This window comes from Helianthus annuus, chromosome 3 (genome assembly GCF_002127325.2).
Source record: "Helianthus annuus cultivar XRQ/B chromosome 3, HanXRQr2.0-SUNRISE, whole genome shotgun sequence".
Lineage (NCBI taxonomy): Eukaryota > Viridiplantae > Streptophyta > Magnoliopsida > Asterales > Asteraceae > Helianthus > Helianthus annuus.
The window spans coordinates 143,190,993-143,206,476 of NC_035435.2; the positions used below are offsets into that span (position 1 = coordinate 143,190,993).

At 38.0% G+C, this 15,484-nt stretch overlaps 2 protein-coding genes across 2 annotated transcripts; both read right to left on the reverse strand.

Moving 5' to 3' along the window:
* Window positions 1–11,632: 11,632 nt before the first annotated feature.
* LOC110929857 (MDIS1-interacting receptor like kinase 2-like) lies at window positions 11,633–12,667 on the reverse strand. The gene has a single exon (XM_022173048.2). It carries the CDS (start codon window positions 12,665–12,667, stop codon window positions 11,633–11,635), a length of 1,035 nt encoding a protein of 344 aa, XP_022028740.2.
* Window positions 12,668–12,757: 90 nt separating this feature from the next.
* On the reverse strand, window positions 12,758–14,035 carry LOC110932154 (LRR receptor-like serine/threonine-protein kinase FLS2). The gene has a single exon (XM_022175512.1). The coding sequence runs from the start codon at window positions 14,033–14,035 to the stop codon at window positions 12,758–12,760; it is 1,278 nt and encodes a 425-aa protein (XP_022031204.1).
* Between the last annotated feature and the right edge of the window lie 1,449 nt (window positions 14,036–15,484).

Sequence of the window (15,484 nt, forward strand, 5' to 3'; positions counted from 1 at the left end):
TTCGTTAATAATTTTGTATTGATATATGTTGAACAATGAAGTGATACTAGAGAAATTTGGTTTATTCATAAGTGATGGATTTCAAACGAACGAACCGAATGGATAAATAACGAATAATGATATGTTTGATTAGTTCAAAAGTGATGGATTTCACATGAACAATCAAACGAGTCAAAATAACGAATAATGATATGTTTGGTTAGTTCAAAAGTGATGGATTTCACATGAACAATCAAACGGGTCAAAATAGCGAATAATGATAGGTTTGGTTAGTTCAAATGTGATGGATTTCACATGAACAATCAAACGGGTCAAAATAGCGAATAATGATATGTTTGGTTTGTTTAAAGGTGATGAATTTCGGCATAAACCTGGTTGATGGGTAAAATTATGAATACAAGCGTAAACCGAGTAACGGGAACCCGGTTTAAAAGTAGATGGACTCGTGTAATGGGTCATAATCGAAAATTTTGAAATTGTTGAAAAGAATTCGGATTAATTAAGTTCGGCCATTGAAAGGTTGAAAGGGTCAAAAAGGCGTAAACGAAAACCGGATAACAGATGCGTGTAACGCAAAGTTAATAACCCGGGTAATGGTGTTTAGTCGTAAAATATTGTTGTTCTGGCAAAAAGAATGTAAATTCATAGGCTTGTTTGCTTAAATATGCAAACGGGCCAAAGAGTTAATTATATAAATTTAGAATTGATAGCGAAATACGTAAATATATAAATCCAGGTTATGGGTTTATAAGTTAGTTAATAATGTGGGCAAATGATTTACGAATACGTAGGAACAAGTTTCGTGTAAAACGGATCAATAACCAAAAAAGATATTGAAGTTTTTATGAAAATGGCAAAAATGGCAACAATTTTGCAGCTGATGGCTGCCGTAACCTACGGTGGCCAGCCGTATGTTACGGCAGGGGCCTTCTGCCCATATTTTTATATGTATGCCGTAGGCTACGACATGCAAGCCGTAGCTTACGGTGAGCTTCTTTCAATTCTTTTTGTTTGACGTTTTTGATGAACATGAGTATTTTAGTTACGTTTTAATCATCTTATAACTAACATGTGAGATGGTTTTGACACATAGGTGATAGCTAGGACTTTACGGATGACGATCAAACTAAATGAAAAACCGAACACGTCTAAAAGTCACGTTTCCGCATTTTGTTCTTTTGATTATCAAATCTATCTATGATAGCATGTTGAAATGTTTGGAAATCTTTTGAAGTTTTATGAAACTCTAAGTTTTGTAATGACATGTTATAAAGTTTTTATCAAACTCGAAATTTAAATGGATGTTTATTTGCATTACTTTTATACAAATGCAAATCTTTTATTAATTCTCATTTATTTAAGTCCGGGTCTTACACAAATTCTATCCCCTTAAGAGCATTCACATCCTAACCATCAAATTATGTGAGGAGGGGTTTTTATATTATAAAGGGTATAAAAAGTGGTTGTGAGTAGAGGAGAGAGAAAATGTTACTGTTCATCTGTATATTTAGGGGGACACTGTTCACCCGTTATAATTTTTTAATATATTTTGAAAGTGGTTGTGAGTGGAAGTGAGAGAAAAAGGTAATGATAATATTATTTAATTGAAAGGAGAGAGAAAAAGTATTTGTTTTTAGTGGAAATATATTGATATAAGAGTTGCTTTTAGTGGAATGTATGTATAATTTGATGGATTGGATGTGAATGCTCTAAGTCCAAACTCTACTTATCCGACCCAAAAGTAGAATATGATCCAGAAGCGGTCGATTATGACTTTTGTTATATATAAGATCCTGAGCCAGGTCCTGGTCAAAATCAAAATTCTTGGATATTTCAAAATTCACCGAGTGATACTTCAAATGCACACCATATCTACAGGAAGTCACCTGTCGTCCAGAAAGAAGTTATCCTTCCAATGCTTCATACTAGACTTCTCCTCAGAAGTGCAACTCTCAACCTTCTTCCAGTGGCCAAAAGTGTACCATTCCCAGCCGAACCAAACTCATAAAAGAACCGGAATACGTTCAGATCCGGTAACCATCCCAAAGCTTGACAAGATAGCTCGAAATGATTTATACGGCTCAAACCAAAATGATTAACTTGTGAAATGTGTACTCCATGAAATTGAAGAACCTTCATTAAAAACTTGATAAAAGGAACACGGTAATTTGCAAAATTACACACCCGGGTGTAAAAATCAAATATACCAGCCTCAAAAGGATAGATGGCACCGTCCTTTGCAGGGAAGATGGGATGGGGAAACTCAGGGATCTGATAGTCCCTCAATTTTTTTTTTTCAAATTGTTTCTGACTAAGGATAAGGGTACTGAAACAAGCCCTCATCTTCTCTTTACCAGCCATGACTACTAAAGAAAAAGAGAAAAGAAGGGGTAGGGACACACCTTTCTTAAAGGATTTCTGATCATCAGTCTAGAAAGAAGAACACGGCCTTTTTGGCAGAAAAAAGTAGAAAGAGGAAGAAAACAGTGAAAAAGTAAAAACAATAAGTCTTTATATATATACAACATACAAATAAAAATGGGGTACAACTGTAAAGGCACCAATCCAATCAAAGGTCATGTCACATGATGGTTGGGTTTTGCTATAGGAGAAACTATACAGATACATGTGGGTGACGTAAAAAGATGTGCCACGTCACCCCCCAGACTGACTGACGGTCACCAACTCAATAATAAAAGTCTCACCAAGTTCTAGTTTTGGACATGGTAGTTTTGGAGTAGTCTCACCAACTACTCCGAACGTTACATCCAGCCACCAAACAACAAAGGGAGATATCCAATCCAAAGGACACCAAAAGAGCTTCGTCCAAATGACAGGCCGCATATCAAATAAGACAAAGGGGGCCGGATGACGTCATCCCAATCTACGAGTATAAATACTCCACTTCAAGTACAATCAAGGTACGTTGTTCTCAGTACCTTCATTCGTACTTTTCTCTACGTTCTTCTCTAAACAAATATTTATTCTCACGCCGGAGGGTGGTCGCAGAGTGGCCCTCCCACTTCTGTGACGAGTCTAACGGTTTGTTGTTTTGCTGGTTCATCACCTTCTACAAGGTTCAATCTTCTAGTTCAAAATGAAGGACTGGTTTTTTGAATCTTCAATCATAAGCTAAATCTTACCTTTGAGTCAACTCTACCATATAGAATTTCTAGTCTCACATTGTACTTTTAGTAGATGATGATTATTTAGATCTAAACTCAAATACGAAAATCAAGATCTAAACTCTTTGTTAACTTTAGTGTGGTTCCAACAAACTAGAACATATCTGATCAAATTTCCGATAATGTCAAAAACGATTCACACTTTGAGTTGGAACATCTCGTGCAAAGGCTCATCACCTTCACTGGATAGAAAACGTCGTTGATTTCCTATACGTTTGAAATTTGTGTGAGAGAAATCTTGAGTCTCAATTAAAATTTCTGTAATTTTCTTAATGAGTTTTTGTCTGAGAATGTTTGCTCTCATTTCCACTACGAACAAACTTGTTATTCATATTTCATGGACCATGGTTTTTATCCAACGAGAATTAAGATAAAGTAAAACTTCTTTGGGCCCACTACGAACAGACTTGTGATTCATGGTTTGGGTCCGATCATAGCAAATGGGCCTCAACAATTGAAACTTGAAACCAGTATTGAAAAATGTGTGTGAAATATGGCCTTACAGGCTACAACAATTGCAATTAGGCCCAATAATAGCAGCAACTTGAGCATTAAAAATCAACGGTAAAGGGAACCAACTCAACCAAGTGATGATTTAGTTTTTACTTTTGGGAATAACAAATTACTTCGATTTTGAAATTATTTAAAAAAACTTAATTTTATAATAAACCAATATTTTGCTAATAAAATAATTTATATGATATAAGGTATTTGTATAAAAGAAATACAAATACTGTAAAGAGTAAACTTATATTTTGCTCTTTGTGGTTTGGTCACTTTAACGGTTTTGCCCCAAACCTTTAAAAATAGCCATTTTACTCCCCGATGTTTTGGTTTTGTTGCCAGTTTGCTTCCTGCAGGGAGCAAAATGGAAAAACAAACAATTTGGATGGAGTTAGAGGCGGGGAGCAAACTGGCAAAAAAACGAAACATCAGGGAGTAAAATGGCTATTTTTAAAGGTTTGGAGCAAAACCGTTAAAGTGACCAAACCACAAGGAGCAAAACGGAAGTTTACTCTACTGTAAATTAATGTTTTAAAATAACATTACATATTTTTGTTAGTTTACCCGTTATTATGTGTATAATGATTTAAATTTATAGATAAGTGTGGTGTACAAGTACACATGCTTAACACCGCCCCCTTCTTATGTGGTTTGGCTTTTTGGGGGCTTGGTCGTGGTTTGAACCACAAAGTGCAAGAGAGAGAAGGAGAGATGTTGATTGGTTAGACTTTGTCTTGACAAATCATTTTTTTTAGAGTTAATTGCTCGGATGGTCCCTGTGGTTTCATGTTTTTTCACGTTTAGTCCCTGCATTTTGAAAATAACATGTACGCTCCCTATGGGTTGTCATTTTGTTATTCGGATAGTCCCCCAACATTCACTCTGGGGACTATCCGAGTAACAAAATGACAAACCATAGGGAGCATACCTGCTATTTTCAAACTAACTGACATCCACTCAGGGGCTATCCGAGTAACAAAATGACAAACCATAAGGAGCATACCTGCTATTTTTAAAAGGTGGGGACTAAACGTGAAAAAAGTTGAAACCACAGGGACCATCCGAGCAATTATCTCTTTTTTTTATTTCAAACCTACTAATTTCACATATCTATCCACTACTCAATTTTACTCAATTTTAAGGCCTGACGACGTGTCAGGAAAGAACAAACCACATACCTCACCACTACATATGGTCTTATACAAGTCATTAATGCAATCAAAACAAAACGAAAAATAAAAGGAAAAAAATAATAATTAAAATCGGTTGGGTTGTGTACCACGTCATTTCACCCGTTCATGCCGGGTAAAGGGAAATGACCCCAAATGCAAAACCCTTCGATGTAGCTCTTGGGAGGAGTACTCCCACCTCATGCAAGGGTACCCGAAGGACGCATGTATTGTGGATGATCTTAGTAATAAATAAATTCAAATCTTAAAAGATTTCTCTGCCTGTAACTCTTTTTACGAGGGTATATACATATATTTGGAACCTACATTTTGGTGAATATGGAATGAGATAGATACAATAAGCATGTACGATGCATAAATACATTCCTGGTACAAGTATAACTAAGGGTGACTCTCAAAGATGGCCTAAATGGTACCCTCAACATGATAATTTCTTAGACACGTCTCTCATTGTGGGTCGACACTTTGGATCGGTGAGAATGCATGCTAGTGCTACATTATAAACACGCATGATTTCCTTTTCAATCGACGTATTGGTTGGATAAGGGAGTCGCTTGTCCAATATATTTTCCAATGTTGTACCATGACTAGTCGAATAGTTTAGGAATGACAGCAGGTCTCCAGGATGCTTCCCTCCAATTGTCTCAAGTGCCACAACCCCAAAGTGTTGAAACATCAGTATGAATGTGCTCCTATCTTTTGTGGCTGGTTTGTTCTAATATCTCTTGTTGTTATTTTTGTGTGAGGTTTGGCTTGTGTTTGCTCCTTGGGCCGCTCCCCTTGTGTGTCGCTGGCCTGCTTCTTCTTGGGCTCATCTCATTGGGCTCCAGCTGTCTCTCTTGAAGATCCAGCTGTTGGTTTATGCTAGGGTTGTTTCCCCCTTTTAAGGACGTGGTTGGTGGCTGCTTTCTAATCATCGAGCATCATCAGCTCTTTACTACTTCTTGGTGTTTCTCATCTTTTTCATCTTCCTCACAAGTAAAATACGTGAGGAATCTTGAAGCCTTTTAGTATTTCTGTTTGGTCTTGTTGAATCTCTTGTATCACCAGTCAATCTGTGATGACTGGATGACTGCTTTGCTGTAATCGCTTGTTAATTTGAATAAAGTGGTGCTGTGCCTTTGAATCTAAGTTTGTGACATGGTATCAGAGCCCCAAGGTTGAGATCGGGCTCTGGTTCTTCTTCCGCTGCGGTTCGTTGCACAGGTCATCCTTCTCTTGTCCGATCTAGGGTTTCTTCCTTCACGACATCCTGTGGTCTGACTTTCTGTTTCCGGAGTGCTTCCTGCTCAGAGGAGACGGTACAGATCTTGTGGGTGTGAAACCCTAAGATCTAGGGTTTGGTTCTGTTGGTGCCTGGAATCCAGTTTCGGCGTTACTGTGTTCTGTTGAAGATCCTTGTTGGTCCCATTAGGGCAAACCAACAGGAGGTGTCCACCGGTCTTTTGATCTGTGACTTGCAACCCTAAGTGAAGGTTGCAGTCCTGGTCCCCTTCTCTGCCAAACACCCACTGTGAGATTGTTCCTTTCCTTATCTCTCTTTTTTGTTTATTGCATCACTGCGTCGTGTGTCTAGGCATCCTTGATACCGGATTAGGCAAACCGGTTTTGATTATTGGGACACAGAGAGGGTTCACTCTGTTGCATTGTGTCTGGTTGTTGGTCTGTTAGGTTGTGGCTCCCTGGGCATTGTCTGCGGAGGCACCTTTGAGTGATGAACCTCTGATCGGACCTCTGTCCAGGCTTCGCCGGTGTGTGATTGGCTTTGTTCTTAACTGTTTTGGTTAATTCTTGACTGTTTTTCTGTTTGGTTCTGTTATCTGTTTTTGGGTGTTGACTGTTCTGCTTTGTGCTTCTTTATCTTGCCACTATGCCTGATAAAACTGAAACTGCTGTTACCCTGATTAGCAAGCTAGATGCCAGTGACCCACTATACCTACATGCTAGTGATTCTAGTGGGCTCACAATTGTTAGCATAAAACTAAAAGGAACAGAAAATTACGTGGTCTGGTCTAATGCTATGAAACTTGCCTTAATGGCCAAAAACAAACTAGGTTTTGTTGATGGAACTTGCATTAAATCTAAGGATAATGATATGCTTGCTAGTCAATGGGATCGATGTAATTCTATTGTCCTTACCTGGATTTTGAACTCTGTTTCTGATGAATTATATGTTGGTCAAGTCTACTCTAAACTTGCCTCAGAAGTTTGGGATGATTTAAAAGACACCTATGATAAGGTTGATGGTTCTGTTGTGTTTAGCCTATATCAAAAAATTAACTCAGTTAGCCAAAATGGCTCCAGTGTGTCTGAATACTACCATAAAATAAACACTATGTGGAAACAGTTTGATGCTATGCTACAACTGCCTTCTTGCACCTGTAATGCTTCTGCTAAATTTAATGAGTTCAGTCAGTTAATTAAGCTTATGCAGTTCTTAATGGGTCTTGATGATGTTTACCAACCTGTTAGAACAAATCTGTTAACTAGGGATCCTCTGCCCACCATAAAAACTGCCTTCTCTATCATTTCTAGAGAAGAATCACACAGAGGATCTAATGGTGGGTCAAAGATTCCCAATGTTGGTTTTGCTGCTAAGACAAACAATTTTTATGACAACAAAAAGAGATTTAACAAGGGTCCCAACCCTAACCTTAAATGTTCTCATTGTAATAAAATTGGGCACACTATGGACAAATGTTTTGAATTGCATGGGTATCCCACCAATTATAGACAAAAACAGAATCAAAATAGTCAATGGTCTAAATCTAACAATTCTACTAATAGTAGTAATGGCCCTTCGGTTAACAACTCTATGAGCGATACTGGCTCTTTGAATTCTCTGTCTGCTGATCAGTTCTCTAAGTTGCTAGGTTTGCTGAATGAAAGTAAAACTGAAGACTCAAATAAGTCCAATGTAGGAGGTAAATGCTTTAACTCCTTCTCTTCTCTAGGTGGTTACAAAAACACCTTTTGTTTCAACTCTACAACCTCACCATCTCAGCTGTTGAACTGGATCATTGACTCTGGTGCAAACCAGCACATGGTCATGACCAGTGAAAACATGTTCAACTTAGTGGATGTCTCTGAATACAATATAACAATAAAGCATCCTAATGGGACAGATGCTAAAGTCACACAAATTGGATGTTTTAAGCTATCTGACACTGTGATCTTAAAAGATGTCTTTGTTGTGCCTGAATACTATGTGAATCTTATTTCTGTGTATAAGCTTGCTAAAGACAACAAACTTAGAGTTATATTTGATGAACATACTTGCTATATTCAGGATTCCTGCACAAAGAAAACCCTGGTGACTGGTAGACAAACTGAGGGTTTGTACTTTTGTGGTAATCCTTTAGGCACTAATTTTTCTTGCTTAAGTAAGACTGAAAATGTAAAGCTCTGGCACTCAAGGCTGGGACACCCAGCTGAACAAGTGTTAAAAGTGTTACAAATTAAAACTGAGTTAAATGACACTAGACCCTGCGATATCTGCCATAAGGCCAAACAGCACAGGGTACCCTTTCCCCTAAGTGATCACAGGTCAACTAAAGTAGGGGATCTGGTTCACTTAGATGTTTGGGGACCCTACAAGGTTACTAGCATAGACGGGTACAAATATTTTCTTACAATTGTTGATGACTTTACCAGATCTGTATGGGTCTATCTTATGAAGTCAAAATCTGAAGTGTTTGAAAACATACAAAGTTTTTATAACTTGGTAAAAACCCAATTCGAAGTGAATGTCAAAATTTTTAGAAGTGATAACGGGTCTGAATTCATTAACTCGCAAATGACTGCCTTTATTAAAACTAACGGTATCATCCATCAAACCTCGTGCACTTACACTCCCCAACAAAATGGTGTTGTGGAAAGAAAACACAGACACCTGCTAAATGTTGCAAGAGCTTTATTATTTCAGTCCAAAGTCCCTCTTAAATATTGGTCTGAATGTGTGCTTACTGCTTCCTACTTGATTAACAGGCTTCCCTCTTCTGTGCTGCATGGTAGTTCCCCTTATGAAAAACTTTTTGGCTTTAAACCTTCTCTTGATCACTTGAAAGTCTTTGGCTGTCTCTGTTTTTTTACTGTTTTGGATAACACCGATAAACTTGAAGAACGTGCTGAAAAATGTGTCTTTATGGGGTATTCCAACTATAAAAAGGGGTATAAAGTCTGGAGTATAGATCAAAAGAAGTTCATCTTTTCCAGAGATGTCAGCTTCCATGAAACCATTTTTCCATTTGAAAATAAAAACAACTCTCCAGATCGTGTCATAATAAATGATTTAAACCAAATCAATTTTTTCGACAGCATTGAGACTTCAAGTGATACAAATCCCTATGATGAAGAGAAGGATATTTCTGATTCTCCTGTTGTGACACAGCAACACAGTGACGAGGCTGAGCACACTGCTGATCAGCAGTCATCAGGATCTAATGGTGAGAACCATGATTCCACTAGTGCTGAACCTGGTCCTGTGAGGGTTGAGTCGAGCAGCTCCAATGATGAATCAAACCTTCCTGAGGGTACCCAAACCATTAGGAGATCGTCTAGATCTGTGTCTGCACCTAAGAAATTTAATGACTTTGTTGTTGGGAACGCCAAATACAGCTATGACAAAGTAGTAAATTACTCTAACCTGCCTAGGGAAAATATCTGTTTAGCTGCCAATGTCAACAAAACCGTCGAACCATCCACCTATAAAGAAGCCATCAAGGACAAGAGGTGGATTGATTCGATGAATGAAGAGCTCACAGCCCTTCACAGGAACAACACCTGGGATATAGTTGACCTACCTAGTGGAAAAAAACCCATTGGGTGTAAATGGGTTTTTAAAGTCAAATATAAATCCACGGGTGAGATTGATAGATTCAAAGCCAGACTCGTTGCCAAAGGGTATAATCAACGAGAAGGGATCGACTTTGAGGAAACATTCTCACCAGTGGTTAAAATGGTCACTGTCATGTGTGGCAAAATAACTGGCCTATGTACCAACTTGATGTTAACAATGCCTTTCTCTATGGTCATCTTAAGGAAGAAGTTTATATGACTCTTCCGGAGGGTATAGGTGTAAAAGATCAAAACAAAGTCTGCAAACTGAACAAATCCTTGTATGGCCTCAAACAGGCCCCACGCATGTGGAACGAAAGACTTGTTCAGGCTCTTGTTAAATTCGGATTTATTCAATCAAAGTGTGACCATTCTATGTTTACAATGTCCACGAAGGACATCTTTGTTGTCTTGCTTGTCTACGTAGATGATATTGTTATAACAGGGAATCATGAAGGGAAAGTGACCGAAGTTAAGAACTTCTTGAAAACTGAATTTCTAATTAAGGACCTTGGGCTCTTAAAATTTTTTCTTGGCATTGAGGTCATAACAACTGGGGATGGGGTGTGTCTATCTCAAAGAAAGTACTGCATGGACCTTCTAAATGAATATGGGATGAGTGGGAGCAAACCTATTGGTTGTCCTATTGATCAAAATCATGTTCTAACACACTTAGTAAAAAAGGAAACTAATTCAGTTGATGTTACCCAATATTAAAAACTAATTGGTAAATTGATTTATTTATCTCACACTCGCCCAGATATAGCCTACTCGGTACATTATCTGTCTCAGTTTATGCATCAACCCACTGAAGCTCACACTCAGATTGCCTTCAAGGTGTTACGATACCTTAAAGGGGCACCTTGAACTGGGATTATGTTTAAAAAATCTGATACTTTTCATTTAACTGCCTATTCCGACTCGGACTGGGCAAAATGCACTGAAAGTAGAAGGTCTGTAACTGGATTCTGCATCTTTCTTGGGGGCTCGTTAGTCTCTTGGAAAAGCAAAAAACAAAGCGTTGTGTCCCGGTCGTCTGCTGAAGCAGAGTACAGGGCAATGTGCAGCGCGACATGTGAAGTTTTGTGGCTGGTCAACATTCTTAGGGAGCTAAATGTTGAGGTCTCTCTCCCCATTACACTAAAATGTGACAGCACCGCTGCCTTATCCATTGCTGGTAACCCTGTGTTTCATGACAAGACTAAGCACTTTGAAGTTGACTTGTTCTTTTTACGGGAAAAAATAGCTTCGGGACAAATCAAAACCTGCGGTGTCAAAACTGAACATCAGCTCGCTGATCTGTTTACCAAGGGGCTTTTACCTACAACTCATGCTCATATGTGTAAGTCTATTGGCCTTCTTAACCTGTTTGCACATTTAAACTGAGGGGGGGGGGTGTTGAAACATCAGTATAAATGTGCTCCTATCTTTTGTGGCTGGTTTGTTCTAATATCTCTTGTTGTTATTTTTGTGTGAGGTTTGGCTTGTGTTTGCTCCTTGGGCCGCTCCCCTTGTGTGTCGCTGGCCTGCTTCTCATTGGGCTCCAGCTGTCTCTCTTGAAGATCCAGCTGTTGGTTTATGCTAGGGTTGTTTCCCCCTTTTAAGGACGTGGTTGGTGGCTGCTTTCTAATCATCGAGCATCATCAGCTCTTTACTACTTCTTGGTGTTTCTCATCTTTTTCATCTTCCTCACAAGTAAAATACGTGAGGAATATTGAAGCCTTTTAGTATTTCTGTTTGGTCTTGTTGAATCTCTTGTATCACCAGTCAATCTGTGATGACTGGATGACTGCTTTGCTGTAATCGCTTGTTAATTTGAATAAAGTGGTGCTGTGCCTTTGAATCTAAGTTTGTGACACAAAGCTATACACGTCACATTTCTCTGTCACAATCATGTTATATGCAAGTTCTGCAAGATCATATACGACCGAGGATTGTTAGAAAAATTTCTATTTCTAATAGACATAGAAGAACACTATGATTACCCGGAGCAATGTATCCCAAAGTTCCTACAGTTACAGTTTGGTTGGAGGAATCTGGGTCAAGCAATCTGGCTGCTCCAAAGTCAGCAACAAATCCTTCCATTTCTGAATTCAAAAGTATGTTGTTGGTTGATATGTCTCTATGAACAATAGGAGGGCTGCAATCATGATGCATGTACGCTAAAGCACGGGCCACATCTTTGATGATGTTCACTCTCTTGATCCAGTCCACTTGAACAGCTAATTCTCTGTCACTCAAGGCGCAAAACAGGCTTCCCTTTTCCATGTATTCATATACAAGGAAGTTGCATTTGTTATGCAAACATAAACCATAGAGCCTGACGATGTTTTTGTGGCGTAGGTTAGTTAACACTTGAACTTCATTCTTGAAACTCTGGTTGAATGCTGGTTGCTTGGCTTCAAAATGGTGGAGTTTTTTTAAAGCAAAAGTTTTACCGTTAGGTAGTTTGGCCTCATAAACACTACCATAGCCACCAGTTCCAATGCAATATTTAAGGTCGAAGTCCTCAGTAGCATTGATGAAGTCTTCATATGCAATTGTTCCATCATAATTCCATATTGAGCACACATTTCCGTGTTTTCTTGTTTCCGGGTGGAGTTTGTTTTCGGTAGCATTGTGATTATTATAGCACATGTAACCAAGAAGCAAGAAGCAAAGTCCCACGATGATGGGAAGAAAAATGGTCAAATAATGGACTGGCTTGTTTCTTGGCTTATGCTCTTTGCATGTTGATTGTCCACTCAAGGCATTGCATGACAAGCCAATGTCTCTATTATGGGCAAAAGGACGGGTGGGGATTGCCGTCAAATTTTGATTTAGAGACTGATTTAAGAACTCCAGTTCCGGGAAATCTGAATAATCAAGTTCTTCTCCAACAAAATTATTACTACTAAGATTCAAGTACTTTAAGTGATTGCAAACAACAAGACTTGTGATAGGTCCGGTCATATGATTCATAGAGAGGTCTAGATTGTGTAGATTACATGGATTTTGGAAAGACAAATTACCGGACAACATGTTTGCTGAAACATCAAGGTATTAAAGTCTAGACAGGTTTCCATGAATCGGACCCACAAGACTATTATGATTAAGGTCCAGTTGTTGTAAGTTGATCAGATTTGCTATACTTAGCGGTATGTGGCCACTAATGGAATTCATGCCAAGGTTTAAAAAATACAACTTGCTTAGATTACCAAAATTTGAGGGAACTGGACCGTCAAAATTGCTGTCACCCAAATTCAATGTTTCTAGATATTTTAAATTACTAATTTCTGTTGGGATGGATGCATTCAGCTGATTTGTGCTAAAGTCTAAGACTCTGAGATTGACCATGGAACCATAAGATGGTGGGATTGGACCCGTAAGCTGGTTTTTACTGAGATAAAGGAATAATAATTGGGTGAGATTGGCGAGGGAAACAGGTAAGTTTCCGCTTAAATTGTTAGAGGAAAGACCAAGGTGTTCTAAATGGATGAGATTAGTTAGTGAATCAAGTATCTCACCGCTGAAGTTGTTTCCAGAAAGATCAAGATATTCCAAATGGATGAGATTGGTGAAAGACACAGGCAACTTGCCTCTGAAATTATTATCAGAAAGATTAAGGTTGTTTAAACGGGTGAGATTGGTGAAACCGAGAGGCAACATACCATTGAAGTTGTTACTAGAAAGAGAAAGGTATTCTAAATGGGTAAGATTCGTAAAAGAGACAGGTAAGTTGCCACTGAAATTGTTACTATTAAGATCTAGGTGTTTTAAATGGATGAGATTGGTGAGCGAAATAGGTAAGCTACCGCTGAATTTGTTACTAGAAAGAGAAAGGTATTCTAAACGGATGAGATTGGTGAAAGAGGCAGGTAACTTACCACTGAAATTGTTGCTATAAAGATCAAGGTGCTTTAAATGGGTAAGATTGGTGAGGGAAACAGGTAAGTTACCTGTGAGCCGATTCGCCCAAAGTGAAAGATATGTCAGATTTGATAGCAAACCAATCTGCACTGGGATGCTTCCCTCAAGACCACAGCTTTCAATATAAAGGCCAACAAGGTTTGGAAATGAAGAGAAGTCGAGGTTTCCCATATCAGGTCGATCCCCAAGGTAATGATCGTTCAAATTTATTTCAGTGACACTTCCTGCTTCATTGCAAGCTATTCCATGCCATTTACAGTGATCTGAAGCATTTTCACCTACCCACCAATTAGTGGCAAGCAAAGCTTTTGCCTCTAGTGATTTGTTGAAATCAGTGGCAGTGGTGGATTGTGATAATATGCAAAAGAGAATGATAAGAAGAAGATGAGTAATAGTATTGGTATGCCACATTATATATATTGTTTGTTTATCAACAAAGTGTGGTTCTATGTTTTCTCAACTGACTGGTACTCAATATATATCCATGCATTCTCAAAGCCGTGTTAAGTCTGTAAGATAATGGCAAAGAGAAAACTTAAGTAAAATTTAAAAAAAAAAAAAATTCTTACCCCTCTTAAGGGTTAGAATTTGCTCTACACCATGGTGGGTTTACTATTTCGAGTCAAATAATAGAAAAATGTTGGAAATTTTGAATAATGTGAATAGAAATTAATTTAGTGATAATTAATGGACTCTTCATGGTGAGTAACTCTTTGGTGACTAACTGTTGAGTAGAGTTTTTATGTCACTTGATTAGCTTTTATTAGAGTTTTTATGTCTCTAATTAATCACTAATTAAGTGAACCTTTATTAGAGTTTTATATCTCTAATAAATCACCAACTAATTGTAACTCTTCACTACCTACATCTATTGTAAAAGTGGTAGGCTATGTGCCTGATTGGGGATGGTGAGAAAACTACAAGAAAAAAAAAATATGCATGAAAAACTCTTAGAGAAGTGGTGAAGACTTGAAGACCCATGTGTTGGGTACTTAGAGAGATATGTTTTCTCTATTCATTTTCATCACCTTCATATTATTATTTTCCACAAGTTCTAACACTATAATTTTATCCGGTGTAACCTCGGGCGCGTGGCCATTTCCGGCAGTACATACTGCTTCGGCTGTTGTACCATGGGAAACAGACGCGTCATCTTTAGTAGAGGCGCGAAATCTGTTTTAAGGGAAGCGTGTTGAACACGTGCCTCAGCCACAACCATCAACATCAGTTTGTTTATTTTGCAGCCAAGAAGATTGCAAAGGGACCGGTTCAAGTTCTCGTAGCAGAAATTGTACAAGAAGACGCTTCTCAAGCTCTTGTCAAAGACAACGATTTGAATCGATTTATTTAAATATGTTGTATTTCATATTTAATTTTGTATGGATTTGTAGACGGTACGGGTACTACAATTTCCCAAAAATTATGTAAAGGGAGTATATTTACAATTTTATATTTATTTATGTAATTTTTATTATAAAATTGTGACCCATGTCCTACAAACTTAAAACAGATTTTGTGAGATTGTTGCTACAATCTTAAAACCTTATTTATATGGATTTTGGGTTCACAAAAGAATTTATAATAAAAAAGAATATTTTTAAAGATTGTGATCTTTTAAATACTTTTTTGGGAAATATGTATGTAGTACAACTTGTTGTGTTTAGATTTATTGAGATTGTGGTAGAATCTTAAATCCTACACCGTGATACAAAAACAAATGAAATATGGTTCAAACGTTTGGTTTTGAAACGATTTAGGGAATCGTTAATTTTTCTAACTTTTGTGTTAGATCGGGTTTATTAGTGTAAACCATACGTTTTTTGTAAACGTAAATTTCTCTAACGTGTGCGTTAGACCGGC